Raw genomic sequence first — 15,792 nt, forward strand, 5'->3', positions numbered from 1 at the left:
AAGTAGTGGGATGGTATAATCAGAGAGAGAGAAAAAAAAATGTTATTTAAGAACCATATAGCCAGCAAAATAATCCTTCGAAATAAAGGTGAGAAAAAATTCCAGGTGGGCTGGGGATGTGGATCAAGCAGTAGCATGCTTGCCTGGCATGTGCAGGGCGCTGGGTTCTATCCTTAGCAACAAAAAATAAAAAATAAAGATGTTGTGTCCACCGAAAACTAAAAAATAAATATTTAAAAAATTCTCTCTCTCTCTCTCTTTCTCTCTCTCTCTCTCTCAAAAAAATATATATTCCAGGTAAACAATGAATGAGAGAATTCATTGCTAGCAGATCTGCCTTATAAGAAATATAAAATTAAGTCCTTTAAGCTTAAAAGAAATGACCCAAATGTACCTTTTGTTTAAATTTTTCATTTTGTTCAAGTCTACTGGAAAAATGAAGAGTACTAGAACATAAGAATGCAAGTTAATTTTAAGACTTTATAAATATACTTTGCTCATTTGTTCTCTAAATATTTTAAATTTGTTCTAGTTAGTTTTACATAACAGTAGAATATCTAGATTTAATGAGGAAATACATACTGTAGGCTTTTCCTTTAAAATCAGCAATATAATAAGAATACTAATCACTCCCACTATTATTTAGTATTATATTGGAATTATTAACCAGTGCAATTCCACAAGAAACAAATAGAAATACAAGACTTAGAGGAAAAAATTATATCTTTCTGAAGATGATATGATTATATCATCTAAAAATTGATGTAAAAAGAAAATAATCAGAGTAGGTTACAAAATTAATCTACAAAATCATGGCTTTCATATATCTAAAAATTCATAAAGGCACTCAATAACATATTTGAGAAGGCAGAGGGGAAAAAAATCACCATATATCTAAAGATAAACTAGGGGGCTGGGGATGTGGCTCAAGCGGTAGCGCGCTCGCCTGGCATGCGTGCGACCCAGGTTCGATCCTAAGCACCACATACAAACAAAGATGTTGTGAACAAAGATGTAGTGTCCGCCGAAAAACTAAAAAATAAATATTAAAAAAATAAAATAAAATAAAGATAAACTAGAAGATATAATTAAAGAATACGTCACTTAAGAGATCCAAAAAGAAAGTTAGATGCCTATATATAAAATAAGAAGAAACTCCTAAAACCTGTGTGAGGAAAATAAAAAAAACACTCCACAAAAATATACATGTAGACATGAATAAATGGAAAGACATTTTTTGTTCTTGGATATAAAGGTGCAACACTTTATAAATACCATTTCTCTTTAAGTAATTTTATATACATAATTCATATATTTATATGCAATATATTTATATATATTTTTCTATATATATGCCGCAGTCCGGCTGCAGCAGAATAATCAGGGGGGTGACGAATAACTTGTGTACGTTGATACAGCAAGAGTGGAAGCCGTTTATTGCAGGACAGGAGCAGTATTTATACATTCCACACAGCTTATCTAATTAGCATAAACTAGATACATCAGTCAACCAATAAGGAATCTCCACACTTAATGGCTCGCTTTTGTTACTTCTCAAACCACTCCCTCTGACATTTTGCCAGGCACCATCCAGACTTGTTTACGAACTTTAACATTCCCCTGGCAAAATGCCAGGTGTTATTTTGACTTGTTTACAGACTCTAACATATATACATATTTTTTTCTATCAAAATAAAATTACCTTAAGTTTTTTCTTGGAGCTTGACAATTTGATGGTATTCATTAGAATAAATAAACAAATTAGGAAAATCTTGGAAAGAACTATGGAGAAGGCTAGCTGTACTAGGTACTTAAGTATACTGGAAAACTGTTATAAATAAAATCATATGGTATTAGAACATGAATAGAGAAGTTGGCAAATGCAACGAGACTAGAAAAATCCAGAAACAGGCTCCACTGTGTTCAGAGCTTTATTGTTTCATATGAAAGAATTTTATCAGTCAGTTGAGGAAATAATGCATAAGAGGTAGAAGAAAAACTGGAGAGTTGCATAGAAAAATTAAACTGAATCTATTCTTTACAATATACCCAGAAATAATCTAAACTATATCAGAAATGAAAACATACAAATACTGGAAGAAAACATGACTGACTTGTATAACCTGGGTATAGGGGAAAGCTTTCTTAACTATCTCTCAAAATACAAGTTTGATTACTTAATTGTATAAAAATAAAAAATATTTGAGAAAATGACTGATTCCAGGTCTGGGCAGGAAATGTGTAGGATAAGTCTGAAATATCTTGTTATTTTGGAAAGCAAAGGAGATGTAAAATATTTTAATGATATTTGTCAAAAGAACTTAAAATCAACTTAAATAAGTTTTCACAGGTTAAGGAGGGAACAATCTAAGCACCAATTAGGATAATAATGACAAATGAGAGATATGACATTATAATATTTATTAAAAACCTCCCTGTTCTTTGAAAGATGCAAAGGAATGTGTTACTATTTGAAAACTGGTCAATTAAAATATCAATTTCCTTTAAAAACTTGAAGTTCCTCTAGGAACTTCAACAAATGCAATAAAGATAAGAGGAAGTTATTGTAGTGTAGAATTATCACACCAATGAATAAAGCAAGAATGAGAAAATTAGAAGATTACCATTTTACAAGCCCTAAATAACCCATGTAGGCAATGATCATCAATAGCTTCCAATTTCTCAGTAAAGAGACAACCAAATGTTATATGTTTCTTGGAGGAGGACATCAATTATAAAATAGTATTCCCAAATAACAACTGAAAACTAATAAGGCCTTCACATATAACAACCAACATATGAAGTGTAACAAACATAAATGCATGTTAAAAAACTAAGAATGCAATAAACAAAATCCAGATGGTAAAGGACCTTTTCATTTTCCCCTCCTCAAAAAAATTTGCAACAAAATAGACAAGATGAAGAAGGAGAACCAGATACACCTATTAAGGTTATTTAGGAGATCTACCAACAATTTGCATTTTATGAACCTTTTTTGGATCCTGATTTTTTAAAAAAAAACATTTTTAAAAGTCAGATAAATGTGAATGAACATTTTTATGATATTAATAAATCATTATTTTTCATTTGTGATATTGGCAATGAGATGCTTTTTAAAAATCTCTCTCTATCCATCTTAATGCAGATTTGAAAAATAAGTCATACCACTTTTGAGTCATCTGTCATCTGTCTTACCCAGTACAAAGAAATGTGCAAAAAAATTCTGATTTCCTTCCTGACATCCCGTTTCATCTAAGAGCCCCAAAAAGGAATTCAGCAAAGACAGAAAATTCACATTATTTTTATTGAAAATTAAATGGTTCACATATATGATGATAAGCAAACTGGTTGTGGACCACCTTGAACCCTGAATTAGTGAATTATTCTTTCATCATTCTACAGAACACTGTGCCACCTCTGGCCCAGTTTTTTAATTTATTTATTTATTTAGTTAGTTGTTGATGGACATTTATTTATTTATATGTGGTGCTGAGAATCGAACCCAGTACCTCACACATGGTAGGCAAATGCTCTACCACTGAGCTACAGCCTCAGTATTATGTGCCAATTAGGAGAGGAGGGTATATTTAGGCCTTATGGCAGACCTAAAATCCTTCCCTTTGGCTTGATATCACAATTTCCATCAACACAGAAAGGCGCCAAATCTATGTTTACACCTCATCACCACACAGACATCCTAACACATTCGCCTTGAAAGACCACCTGAGCCCTCTTACTACATGCCAAAATAAAATGGAACTTAAAATATAACTGAACAAATTCAGTCACTGAAATGCTCCAGCCTTTGTTTTTGGCACAATCATTTTGGAAGCTGTGACTTGGAAGTTGAATTCATGAAAATCCTCCTTACCTGATAAGTGGAGAGTATTTGTACTATTCAAGAAACTGAAAATATATTCTGTAAAATAGTCTGGGGCTGGCAAGTTTCTTCGTCCCAGACAAACACCCTGGAGGGACAAAGCAATGATTGTCGCTGCCAATCTGGGAAGTGTATTTTCATCCGCACCGTCACTGCTCTGGATTCCAGATTTTTTCTGTAGCATTTTAGTTCCCATACACTGAAATCACACACAAAGTAAAGAAAAAACTTTTAACTTCTAAAATTATTTTGAATACTTTAAAATTATCTCTAGGATTTTCCCTAAGGATAAAGAATAGTCCATCTGAAGGAAGATTGAATTGTATGTGGAAATGACTGTCATCTCACAAAGTTGTCTTAGATGCAACTGTATTTGGAAATACCCCCTTCTTCTACTTTTTTTTTTTTGGGGGGGGGTGGTGCTGGGGATTGAACCCAGGGCCTTGTGCATGCAAGGCAAGCACTCTACCAACTGAGCTGTATCCCCAGCCCAATACTCACTTCTTTTATCTGCCATGATGATCAGTGTTCTAAGCCCCTCTCCACCAGTCCTCAGTTATCTAGCCTTTCTCATTATCCTCTCATGGATGTGCTTTTCCCAAGACTATCTCCTGCTCTTATAGCATCCTCTCAACTGGTAAAATCTCTCCCACCTTCCAATACAGCCTGCAGGCCAATGACTTTCAAGTCTACATTCCCTACCTTGACTTCACACCGGCCCTGCTTCCTTAACTGTCACAGGGCACTTCACTTACTTTCACATCAGCCCTTAGTCTCAAGTTCAATGTGAAATTATTACAAATCAAAAGTCAGCACAGGGTTATGTTCTTTGAAATCTTACAGGACATAGGACAAATGACATGGGGCCTTTTTTATATGTATATGTCAATTTTCCTCAACTAAATTATAAATATCTAAAAGCTAGAATTTTGTCTTATATTCTGCTAGTATTCCCATTCATTGGTTTAAACATTAATTGAATGCCTGCTGTGTGCCTGGCACCATGCTAGGCCCACTACATATGAAGAAGAGAATGTGTTCATCAAAAGAGAAATGAAAAGAAGGTTATTGTGTCAATGTTCAATTCTCGTGACCTGGACAAGGAATAAAATGTATACATTGGATTTATTCCTTTCTAAGTCCGTAATTGGTGAAATTGGCAGGAGCATATTCATTGCTATGGTAGACAGCAGAATGGAAGGCTTGATAGATTTGGAGACATAGCAAGAAGTTCTTTGCGTGAAAATAAGTTAAATACTAGATAACATGAACCTCACAGAAGTATGAATTTTTCATAGAGGTTGTAAAATAGTAACCCTTATAAGGTGCCATTGACTTCATCCTTGAAATGTTTAGGGTGTGGCCAAGAATGCCCATTCTCTATGCAAGGGGCAGGGCTGGCAGAGAGCTCTGTGCACATCCCTATTCCTCTACCAAGAAATCACAAACAGTAAAAGAAGAGGTGGAACACTAAGGGATTGAGTTAGGAAGATGGGAGACAAAGTTGTTTGGAATGAAGAGATGGAATGATGTTTGTGTTCTGTTCTTTAGCAGGGTTGGCTGCAGTAGGACCCTATGGAGTAGAGGTGTTTCTTTGGGGGAATGAGTGAGGTTCACCTGAAATAGCTGTTACTGGTTTGATTCATAGAAGCCATGTCCTGTGCAGATCAAGACCTGGGGATGCTAGTGGAGGGTCTCCTGTTCAGCACCCTCTACCATGACCTCACATCATCTGTTCAGAAAGAGTGGCAGCTGCAGTGAGGTGTCAACATCCTTCTGCAAAAGTCTACATCGACTGACTTCTAAGGAGGTCCTGGGTGTTCCTAGTTCCAGGAACTAGGAACAGTGCTATCTCTAGGAGATCACTAGTCTAAGACCTGGCAAAGGCTATGAGAGCAGGAGCTCAGTTCCTGTTGACTAAAAGTTGTCCATGTAACATTATTTTACCCTATTCTGAGAATGTCTGATCTCACAAACACTCCGAATCCCGGGTATTGGCAGTACATGTATAATAACCATAAACCTAGACACATACACACCATCTGGTTTTAAGCACTGGGCTTCCGTTTAATTTGCATCACAAGACAGTAATGGGGAGGATGACTAAATTCCTAGTGGCTAATTCAAACACATCTTGTGTTGTATAGATGTTATAATAAAGCCATGATATCCAGGAACACGTCCTTATTAAACAGAAAATTGATATTTCTCTCAAGGAAATTTTTCCTAAAATGAAACTAGAAACAAGATTATGGCCCAATTTTGATATTTACATGATTAAAGCTACTTTTGTGATGTTTGCAAAGTGCCTTGTAAACAGCCTCTCTATTAGTTCCACTAATGACAAGAGAAACTAAACAGATTTACAGCAAACTGGACGATATGTCTGCTGGCCATTAAGTCAAAGCATGACTTTTCAGATACCTTTAGGTTACTAGAAGTAACCATTGAGACCGAGAACCAAAATGTCTACACATAATCAATGAATAATTCAAGAGAGAAAAAATATTTTCAACAATTTCTCAAAGTGGTACAGGTCCTCAATTAATTCTGCTAGGAAAAGTGGCTTCAAAAACCTTGATGTTCAGAATCTTTACCTTCTGAAACTTTCCACTGCAACCCAGAAACCATAAACACCATTAAAAGTTCAGCTTTTGCTAGAACAGTAATGAGGAAGCAAATGAGCAGGTGCCCATTTCCTAATGGGAGCTGGGAGAGATGAGAGGCCTCTGAACAGACCCTGTGCACATGCAGACCATGTAATCAAAAACCATAAAAGGGCTCATGCTGACCATCATGAATAATGCCTTTGGCAAGATGCTTCCTTGGGAAAATAATTAACAATGAATTCATCTCTCTCAAACTGTTTCTGCCTTCTTCCCTGGCCAGTGGCAGGGTAGGTAGACACAGTACCCTCCACCACTACAGTTCAGTCCTTGCAGACTAATTAAAAACCCTGAGTCACTGGAGTGCTCAAGGGGAATCAGGAGATAGAGCTGCCTGTCACCTGTCCTGCCTGCCTACCAGCCACTGGCTTTCTGGCTAAAATTCATCTTCTGATTAGTCATCACATTTCCACTTTTAGACTCAGATTTCTAAATTATGTCACTTACCATACCGTGGATAAAAAAAAAAAACATAAATACTTATCTTTCTTAGAAGTTCTTGAAAGACTTGGGAATCATTAACTGACTAAATATAAATAAGTGAGTAAGAATCTGAGACAGCATCTTAGCAGCAGAGCTGGTTAGCAACTGTGCCCTTGTTACCTGGCTTCTGGATGTGTCAAAGTGCTGCCTGGTGAAAGCCAAGATATCTTCTGTCTCATTCTGTGAAAGGAAATAGGAGTCTTCATCTTTCCTGAGGCTCAGGAGGCTGTGTAGGTAAAATTTATACTCTTTATTACTCATGTTGAGCTTTGAAGAACAGATCTCTTCCTGGTGAATAATGTAATAGAGGAGGAGAAGAGAAACTCTCTGGACCACCTCTTCTCTAAGCTGATCTTCAAAGTCTCCTCCAGCTATTAGTAATAGTGCATCTGGTTCAAAACACTGTGGAGGGGAGGGAAGAAAGAAACAGAAGCAAAGTTTAACAAACAGCTCCAGAACACGGACAGCCACGGGGTCTCCACTGCCTAAACTTTGTGAGTAGAAGGGGAAAGGAGTCAGGTCTGATAGCTAGATTCAGATAGGAGCATCATGGCTAGACTTTCATATAACAATAATGCTCTCCTCAGAAGCCTTTTTTTCTAAGAGTAGTCTAGTCCTTCTATCTCCAACCATAGTTGTCACACTGTCATAGTTGTCAGTCACATAGTTGTAGATCTGCTGATTTACATAAAACTAGCCAATTCTTTGGCTTTTAAAATGATGCCAATGACACATCAAATAAAATCCAAACTCCTTACAGTTTTCTTCCTGATCTAGCCCCTGTCTACCCTACCTGCCCTACCTCATCTTAGCCTTTCTCTACAATATAACTGAAATTCTACCCCTATGATTTTTCTGTGGGTTCCTCAAAGCTCTTTTCCCACATCTTTTGAATCTTCTTGTTCCCCTTATTTCTCAGGCCTTAGTTTAAAGTGCCATCCCTTTAGGGAAGTCTTCCCAAAGACCTGCCTGCTCCCAAACTTTGTTCTTCTGCACAATGCTGTCCAATAGAAATATAATGCAAGCTACATGTGTTTGGAATTTTCTAGAAGCCATATTTTTAAAAAAAGAAACAGGCCAAATTAATTTTAATAATATTTTATAGAAGTTCACATATCCCTAATAATGATCATTTCAGCATGTAATCAAAGATTTTTAAAAATTATTAATTTTGATGAACCACATATCAAGTGCTCAATATATCTACAAGTGACTATAGCCACTGTGTTAGACAGCCACCTCTGGAACATATCATTATTTTATTTGCTTCATAGCACTAGCATTATAAAATTACTGGGTTTTTATTCTTGTTTATTTTCTTTATCCCCCATGAAAACTAGTGGCCCATGAAGGCTAGGTTTTGTCAATTTTGTGCAGTTGTATACTTATGTATAAAAATTCAATGATGGAATGCCATATGCCCCTCATCAATCTTACCAAAGATAATTGCTAAAAATGTTTCCATTGAAGAGAATCAGAACACATACCACCCCAAAACATATCACTTTGGCACACTGACACCATTGAGCTGAAGGCAATTGAAAACCAGTAGATGAAGAAGGTCTCTCTGCCCTCCCCCTTTGTCCCTAAACCCCATTATAATTTCCCATGAGAAATGTTTCCTCCATGTACCAAGAATATGAAAACATTCTTATCACTGGAGACAGAGTTGATGCAGATATTCTTCTACACAAACTTGACTATAAGAACCTTACTAATGAAAGAAATTAGTATCCTTCATCTATTTTATACTCATTTCCCCACGGTTTACCACCCATTTTCCTTCCTCTTGTCACATCTCCACAATTTATTGCTCTTTGTTAAAATGGTATACAAGTCCCTGGGTCCAACCACTTCTTCTGGGCTTGCACTTCTTCCTGTGAGGTTTCCCAAGCCACATAAAAATATTAACATCAAACTAAACCTGTATGCCTTTTCTTCTGTTATGCTTTAGTCAGTTCAGCTCACAGGTCTCAGTCACAGAATCTAAGTGGGTAGATGTGGCTCCTCTAATCTGAAAAGTTCACATGGTCTGAGGGGTTAGGGATAACATCATAGGGCAGTAAGTAAAAGATGGACATGGGAATTGTGGATAGGAAGCTTTCTTAGCAAGAGAGCAGCTACCTTTTGTCAGAGACAGCTGGGAAGCTCCTGAGATTCTCACAGAATCTGAGAAGCAGCTCCATTACCTAGCCACAACAACCTCAGAGTGAAGTAAGGAATTGCCTGCCAGTATCTCCGAGTGAGTTGTCCCCACTTGGAGGTTCTAATTCTCTGCCTTCTGTGCTACCCAGTAGGTCAGTAGGTGCCCTCTGGTACATACCACCCTGATCCAGAGGAATAAATTTCCAAACCAAAGGATAATGATGTTCTTCCACAAGCCAAGGAACTCCAGTCCCACTCCCTCTCAACTGCAAGGGCTTGAGAACTCAGCAAAGAGAGGAGAAATGGGATTTGCAATGAGAGTGAATTTTACTTTTACAAGTTTAGCCTTTTGCAGGATTGACACCAACAACAAGTGAATACATTGAAACAAAAGTGCAATAAAGTCATTCTTGGTGCCAAACAACCTCCTCCTGAAACCAAACTATGTATTAGCTCCCAATTATTAGTAGTTCAGTGCCCAGAACTGTGCTGAGCACCTTAATATCCAGGCACTCCTCAGAGTATAATCTAATTGGTTCTGGAAAATGCTTAGGATAATAATTTCTTTGACAGTGTAAACCCTATTCCATTATTTTAGATGGAAAAATATCCTCAGCCTGTATAATAATCCACCAAATATTTTCACATACTGTAAGGCATTTAGAATACCAGTTATGCAATTACTTAATATTTAGTGAATTGATGGATACATTTGTATGCAATATGCAAAGATAATGAACAGAAATAAGAATCATATTTTCCTTCTGTGAAAAAAAAATTTACTTATAGTATATGTGAAAACCAAGTGTAAGATCTGATAACTAACTAGCCTAAAGCCACAGAGCTAATACTGGTTAGTTGTACTAATCCTAATTCCTGCTCTAGCAAGGATAGGCCTTATTCTCTTATTGTTTTCTTTTGTGTCATGGAGAACATAAGCTGTGGACCCATTGTACAGCCCTCCCAACCAATTACTTTCCCTCCTTCCTAATTTATAGGAATAAAGATCATCTAGGATCAATAGGATTGGTAAAAGTCAAATGGCAATCAGAATGAGAATGTTATATATGCAGAGGGTTAAATGAATTCATGATGATATACTGATGGATGGGGCTGGATCAGTAGGAAGAAGACCATCAACACCAGGAGAGGATGCTCATGAGGCCACCAGACCATGCACATATAGCCAGGGTTTGGACACACAGCAGTGTATGTGGCCACATTTTATCAGGTCTGAGATGCCTGAGACTCTAATCCATCAATGGTTCCTGCTCAACATTTTGCCGGGCCTTTTCAGGATTAGAATAGCGGGTTTGCAAGGCATGGGGCCCCTGAGAATGGGGTATGCATTGTAATCGTGCTAAGCATTACAGAACTGGTTTGTACAAGGCTTACAACACACAAGGTAAAACTAACTTCTGACTTTGAAAAGTTTAAACCAGTTATGGAAGCATCTAATTTTGTGTCTCTAGAGATTTTAGTAATCTTGAATAAACAGGTACCACCCAGCCCTTGCTTTAATATTTTGAGGCTTGCTGAAAAAAGTGTAACTGTGAATTAAATGACCAGGAGCTGAAAACTTTGCTCCCTTTGATGACACTAGAATCTTAGAAAAGGTATCCTAATACAGAAAGTGGTGGTTTGAGGAATGAATGCAGTAGAAAGCATCAAATGAAATAAATAAGGAAAAACAAATCCCCCCACCAAAAGCCCTTTGGGGGGTGGTGGAAAGGAGGGGGACAAGGATTTTCTATTTCTTTTTTTAATATTTATTGTTTAGTTGTAGTTGGGCACAATATCTTTATTTTATTTATTTATTTTTATGTGGTACTGAGGATAGAACCCAGGGCTTCTAACATGCTAGGTGAGTGCTCTACCTCTGAGCCACAACCCCAGCCCTAGGGACAAGGATTTTCAATGTATCATCACTAGATTTTTTTTCATTGTTAAAGTTTTTAGCAGTTGACTGAATTGTGTTTGGGGAGGATGTTTAGCAAATTTTTGCAATTATTGCCACCCCATAGGCATCAAGATCTACTCTGTCCAAGGCTGCTGACTATAGTGAAGTGATTCTTTGTTAAAGAAGAATGGACCCATTCAGGAATAATCCAATGATTTTCCCTTAAATCTTGTCATGTGGAGGCATAAGTTTTAAAAGGAAAAACGCCCACACAGATTCTAGGAATTCATTTTGAAGACTTCATAAAGCAATAAACTTTGGCAAAAGATTGATTCAAATTCAAGCAGAGGCATCCTTACAAGCTAATAGGCTACCCTAACACTTGGTAATAATTGTTCATTACACCCTGAAGCCAAATCAGATTGCCTAGGTAGGTAATTCAGCTTCGCTTATTGATTATGCCAGGTGAGAACCTTGGTGACAAAAAGCAATATGATAATTTCCTTTTTTCCACATCAATAAGACAGCTGCCAAACCTACAGGATGAACTTAAGAGGTTTTAGCCCCATAGATGTTAAAAATTGGATTTTGATCCAATCCACTGTCCTCTCTTAAGTTCTTAGATTTTTGTGAGGTCTTGTTTGAGTATGAGGAATCTTTGTTTTTAGTGGACAATAATCAATGTTAATATACAAGAAGGAAATTTTATTTCTTCCTTTTCCTGCCAAAGGGCTGGATGGATGTCAGCTGATGGCAGACTGTGGCTCTCAATGGTCTGAACTAGTGGCTTTTCTGACTGACAAGAAGAAAGTCTTTACTGAGAAGAAAGAGTGAGGGTAAACTTGTTAAAGATGCAAGATAAAGCTCATAATTTTCTACATTTTATCCCATGAAAGTTATGACAAATGAGTGGGAGGGTAGTGCTGAGTGTGAAATAAATGAAAGACCTTTGTGTCTCAACTTAAAATGTGGCTGAGAATTGTCTGGAGAACTTGGTTAAAATCCTGAGCATCTGGCACAGCTGAGGGGACCTTGGGAGACAGGTAGGAAAAGCTTTCTGAAGAATGTTACTGTTCCAATGTCCCTGGACCAGGAAGGACCAGCTACATCAGCACAAGGTATAGGGAAGAGAAGGCAAAGAGGAAACTTGAGCTCCTGTGTCCAAGCTCATGCATGCACAGATGTCCCTGTGATCCCCAGAGATATCCCCAAGGAGAGACTCACTAGATCAGTCCTACTGATGAGGAAGCCGAGGATCAGCAGGTCCCAAAAGATAGAAGTTGCCAGAACCAGGCTCTTTTTCCTTTGCGAAACCATGTAGGGTCATGGTTCACATTAGTACTGAAGTAGAGTCACTTAATCCCTCATTAAGTCCAGTAAAGCTGTTTCTCATTAAAAAAGAAAGAAAAGAAAAAGCCAGGATCACATAAGAACTATCCAAAGACTACACAGGAATCGGTTTATATTTAAATGCCCAATATTTTCAGAAACCTCGGGTTTCCTTTTAATTCTATGTTTACGTAGACTTACATTATTTTCCTCCTCACAAATTCAAGGCACCCACTTCCCTTATTTTTCCAGACATTGAGAGATATGAGCTCACTCCCTTACCCTCTCATTTGACCATAGAGTTTCTAGCATGAGCCCTGCCTACCAGAAAAGTCCCTGAGATAACCAGAGACTCAACAGCAAGCTGAAGCCCTGTGGTTTGAGACAGAACCTGGGTATTTATGAAATCAGGAGGACTCTACTTCCACTGGTTTCTCATGAATGACAGGGATACATTCCCTGGGCTCCTTGCTGACAAGGAAGGCAGGTGAGTGGAAGCTCACTGAGCAGGTGAAGCTGAGATTCACCTTGCTTCACTTCAATTTTCTTCCAGAAAGGAAGAAATAGAGCATCAGAAAGAGGGTGAAATTATTATACTATTTCAAGGCCTGGAATGAAAATAATTCAAAGGAAAGCCAAATGGGTCAAATTCTTGATAATGTCACAGAAAACAATAAATGTGAAACAATCCCTTTTCCCCAGCCCCAAAAATGGAGAACAATTTTGCTTGTTTACATTCCCCCTAGCAAGACTATATTCAAGCAGCCTTAATAAGGCACTCCATGTCATTAAAGGAGAACATTGCACTGAAGCAAATTCTCAGAGGACATTCGTAACCCATGATTCCTGGGTACGTTTAGAGGCATGTCTTCTGTTGCTATGTATCCATGTACATAGTTATCATTAAAACAGAGCAGAGAAAGACTCGTATCTATGAGCAAGATCCCTTCTGTCACCAAAAAAAGAAAGAAAGAAAGAAAAAAGAAAACACTTGGCCATGAAATCCCTCCCCACCCCAGAACTATGTATGATTGAAAAGAAAATTCCAAAATTTAATTTGGAAGCAGTTATTTGCATCTGTTTTACTTATTTTTTCATTTAACTATATATTTGTAGGTTCTTCCCCCCAAAATCTCATGGGTCAGCAATATAATGATAAAGATCAATTTTGCTTGATTTTTCTTTGCAGTTATTTTAAGACACAGGGTTCTCACCTTATATACTGTTCTATCCTCCCTCTACTATGGCATCTACCCACCCCAATGGGATGAATTATCAAGTCTCCAATGAGTGCATATTAAGGTAATCTGGAGAGATTTTTTTTTTTAATTCCATCCTGGGAAAGTTCAGTCTCCATCTGAGAAGGATAAGGTGCCAACATGGGTATCTGTGAAACCTGCCAGCAGATTCAGAAGTGCCCAGTCAGGGTAGGGATCCACTTTGCAGACTAGGAGAAAGCTGTGCTATGGACCTCAGAAGCCATGGATCTAATTTCAGGTCTACCTGTAGCATTTCTCTCCCTCAGCTCAGATTCATCATTATGAAGACAATTATCCAATTATGAACTTCCTACCATGAAAAATATTAGAAAACACCAATCAAAATCTAGAAAAAAGTACTCAAACATTGAACATTAGAAAAACATTAGACTGCTATAATTACACCACAGAAAACAAATAGCATCTATCTAACTAGTCACTGGCAAGTTGACTGCAAGCTCAGGAAAGGATTATAAAATAAGAAAGGACCAAAAGTTCATGCTCATAAATACCTCTAAACACACAGAAGGGTTCTCGAAAACATAAACATTACCATTTCAACAACAACAAATTCTCTATCTTTAAGTGTTCTCTGCAGAATGCTGAATGGTTTGTTGGATCCCAAGTCTGGATGTTATTTGACCACAGTGCATTGCCCACTTGGGTTTTAGAAGATCTGCATTTCCTTTTGCTTTGCTGAAGTAACTCACTCTAGCATCCATTACTCTCTTTGGAACACACCTTGGCACCTGACCCCATTGTATTTCACTAACCAGGTTACAATCTCCTCGTATTCCATTTGTCCTCCGGGGGCACCCCGTCTTCTCCAACAATGTTTTGATGAGGCTTCGTGAGTGGTTGAGGGGCGGGTGGTCACCAGCAGAGAGAACCTGTAGTACTTCTGCCAGTTGGCCTTGACTCCCAGTGCTGCTGCTGTCCTTGGTTGAGGGTTTGACTGTCTCAGTCAAGGGAATAAGGCTGAGTAGAAAGACCAATGGCACCCAAATTTCTGAATGTTTGGTCCACAAACACATTTCCACGCTTCCTTTACCTTGAATCTGTCTTAGGTAGGTGTGAGTGGGTGGCTGTTCACAGGATAAACTTGAGACCAGAAGAATTTCTGTGGTAAAGGGGGGAAATAAAGGCTTCAATTATTGTGCCTGCAACATGTTTGAAAGGATTCATTAATTGGGTGGCTAAGCTGATTTGCAATGACAAGCTGTTTTGGAACAACGGGAGGTCTGTAGGTAATTTTTATAACCCCAAACAGAGGCAGGAAACTACCATGACTGTAAACTTTCCAGCTACAGAAAAACAGCCAAGAAGCATGTCAGATTGCCCGTCTTGAAACCGCCAAACATTAGGAAGAGTAAATTGTCTCTTTTTCTGCAGGTGACACAAGTTACCAGACCTGGAAAGGAAACACCCTCCTCTAAGCTCATTGTAAAGAACCCCATGAAATTTTGATTGGGGTCTTCATCACTAAAGTAAGAGAATAAAAATAAAGGAAAAATAAATTCCATATATTGCCAATAAAATGTTGAGTTAGAAGTTTTCATACAAGGAGAAGTACTGGAGGAAAAAAATAGTAATGTTCATAAAATACTGGTCACTCTTTAGTTGATTAAGAATCAAGATTCTGGAGAATGAATTACTTAGAAAAACAAGATTTCAAGATCTCAGAAGCCCTGATAAATCCACTCACTCGATTGTGATTAAAAGGATAGGAGATGACTTGTAAGCCAATCAGCTTTTGGAGAAAAAAACAAATCTCTTCAGTAGATTGTTTAAGGAATACAAAATGTTAACAGCAACTCGTCTCAGATTCTGACCCAGAGATGAGCTAATAATGACCTTGGGGTAGTAACAAAGATACTGGGAATACTTTTGAGGTTAAGGGAGCAGGGGTGGTTAAGAATCTTTCTTAAGGTTCTTATGTTAGCATTTTTAAAATGACAGAGGATGATACAAACATTTCTAAACCCAGTGCTTACCTTAAGAAAGATAAACGATTATTTATCTGGAGCTCTGCAGGCTTTTAAATCTCAGAGAGCATTTCGTGGTTTCAAAGTCCCCTGTTTTTAAAATTCCTTGACTGTACACTGGGAGCCAGAGGGGATTATTTCAGCC

The 15,792-nt window shown here is 37.7% G+C and overlaps 1 protein-coding gene across 6 annotated transcripts in view; it reads right to left on the reverse strand.

Moving 5' to 3' along the window:
- The window catches only part of Slc39a12 (solute carrier family 39 member 12), a 64,889-nt gene extending 49,097 nt beyond the window's left edge, over positions 1 to 15,792 (reverse strand). For 4 of the 6 annotated variants that reach the window (XM_048809037.1, XM_048809039.1, XM_048809038.1 and 1 more), the window contains exons 1-4: positions 15,657 to 15,792; positions 14,436 to 14,782; positions 7,150 to 7,431; positions 3,872 to 4,079 (exon numbers count right to left, since the gene is read on the reverse strand). In XM_048809037.1, coding sequence (XP_048664994.1) covers positions 3,872 to 4,079; positions 7,150 to 7,431; positions 14,436 to 14,696 — 751 coding nt within the window. In that variant the 5' untranslated portion in view covers positions 14,697 to 14,782; positions 15,657 to 15,792. Of the gene's footprint in view, positions 1 to 3,871; positions 4,080 to 7,149; positions 7,432 to 12,298; positions 12,463 to 14,435; positions 14,783 to 15,656 lie in introns of those variants that run through there. The other 2 variants (XM_048809041.1, XM_048809040.1) reach the window with 2 other exon arrangements.

The sequence above is a fragment of the Marmota marmota genome, unplaced genomic scaffold (assembly GCF_001458135.2).
Source record: "Marmota marmota marmota unplaced genomic scaffold, marMar, whole genome shotgun sequence".
Classification (NCBI taxonomy): domain Eukaryota; kingdom Metazoa; phylum Chordata; class Mammalia; order Rodentia; family Sciuridae; genus Marmota; species Marmota marmota.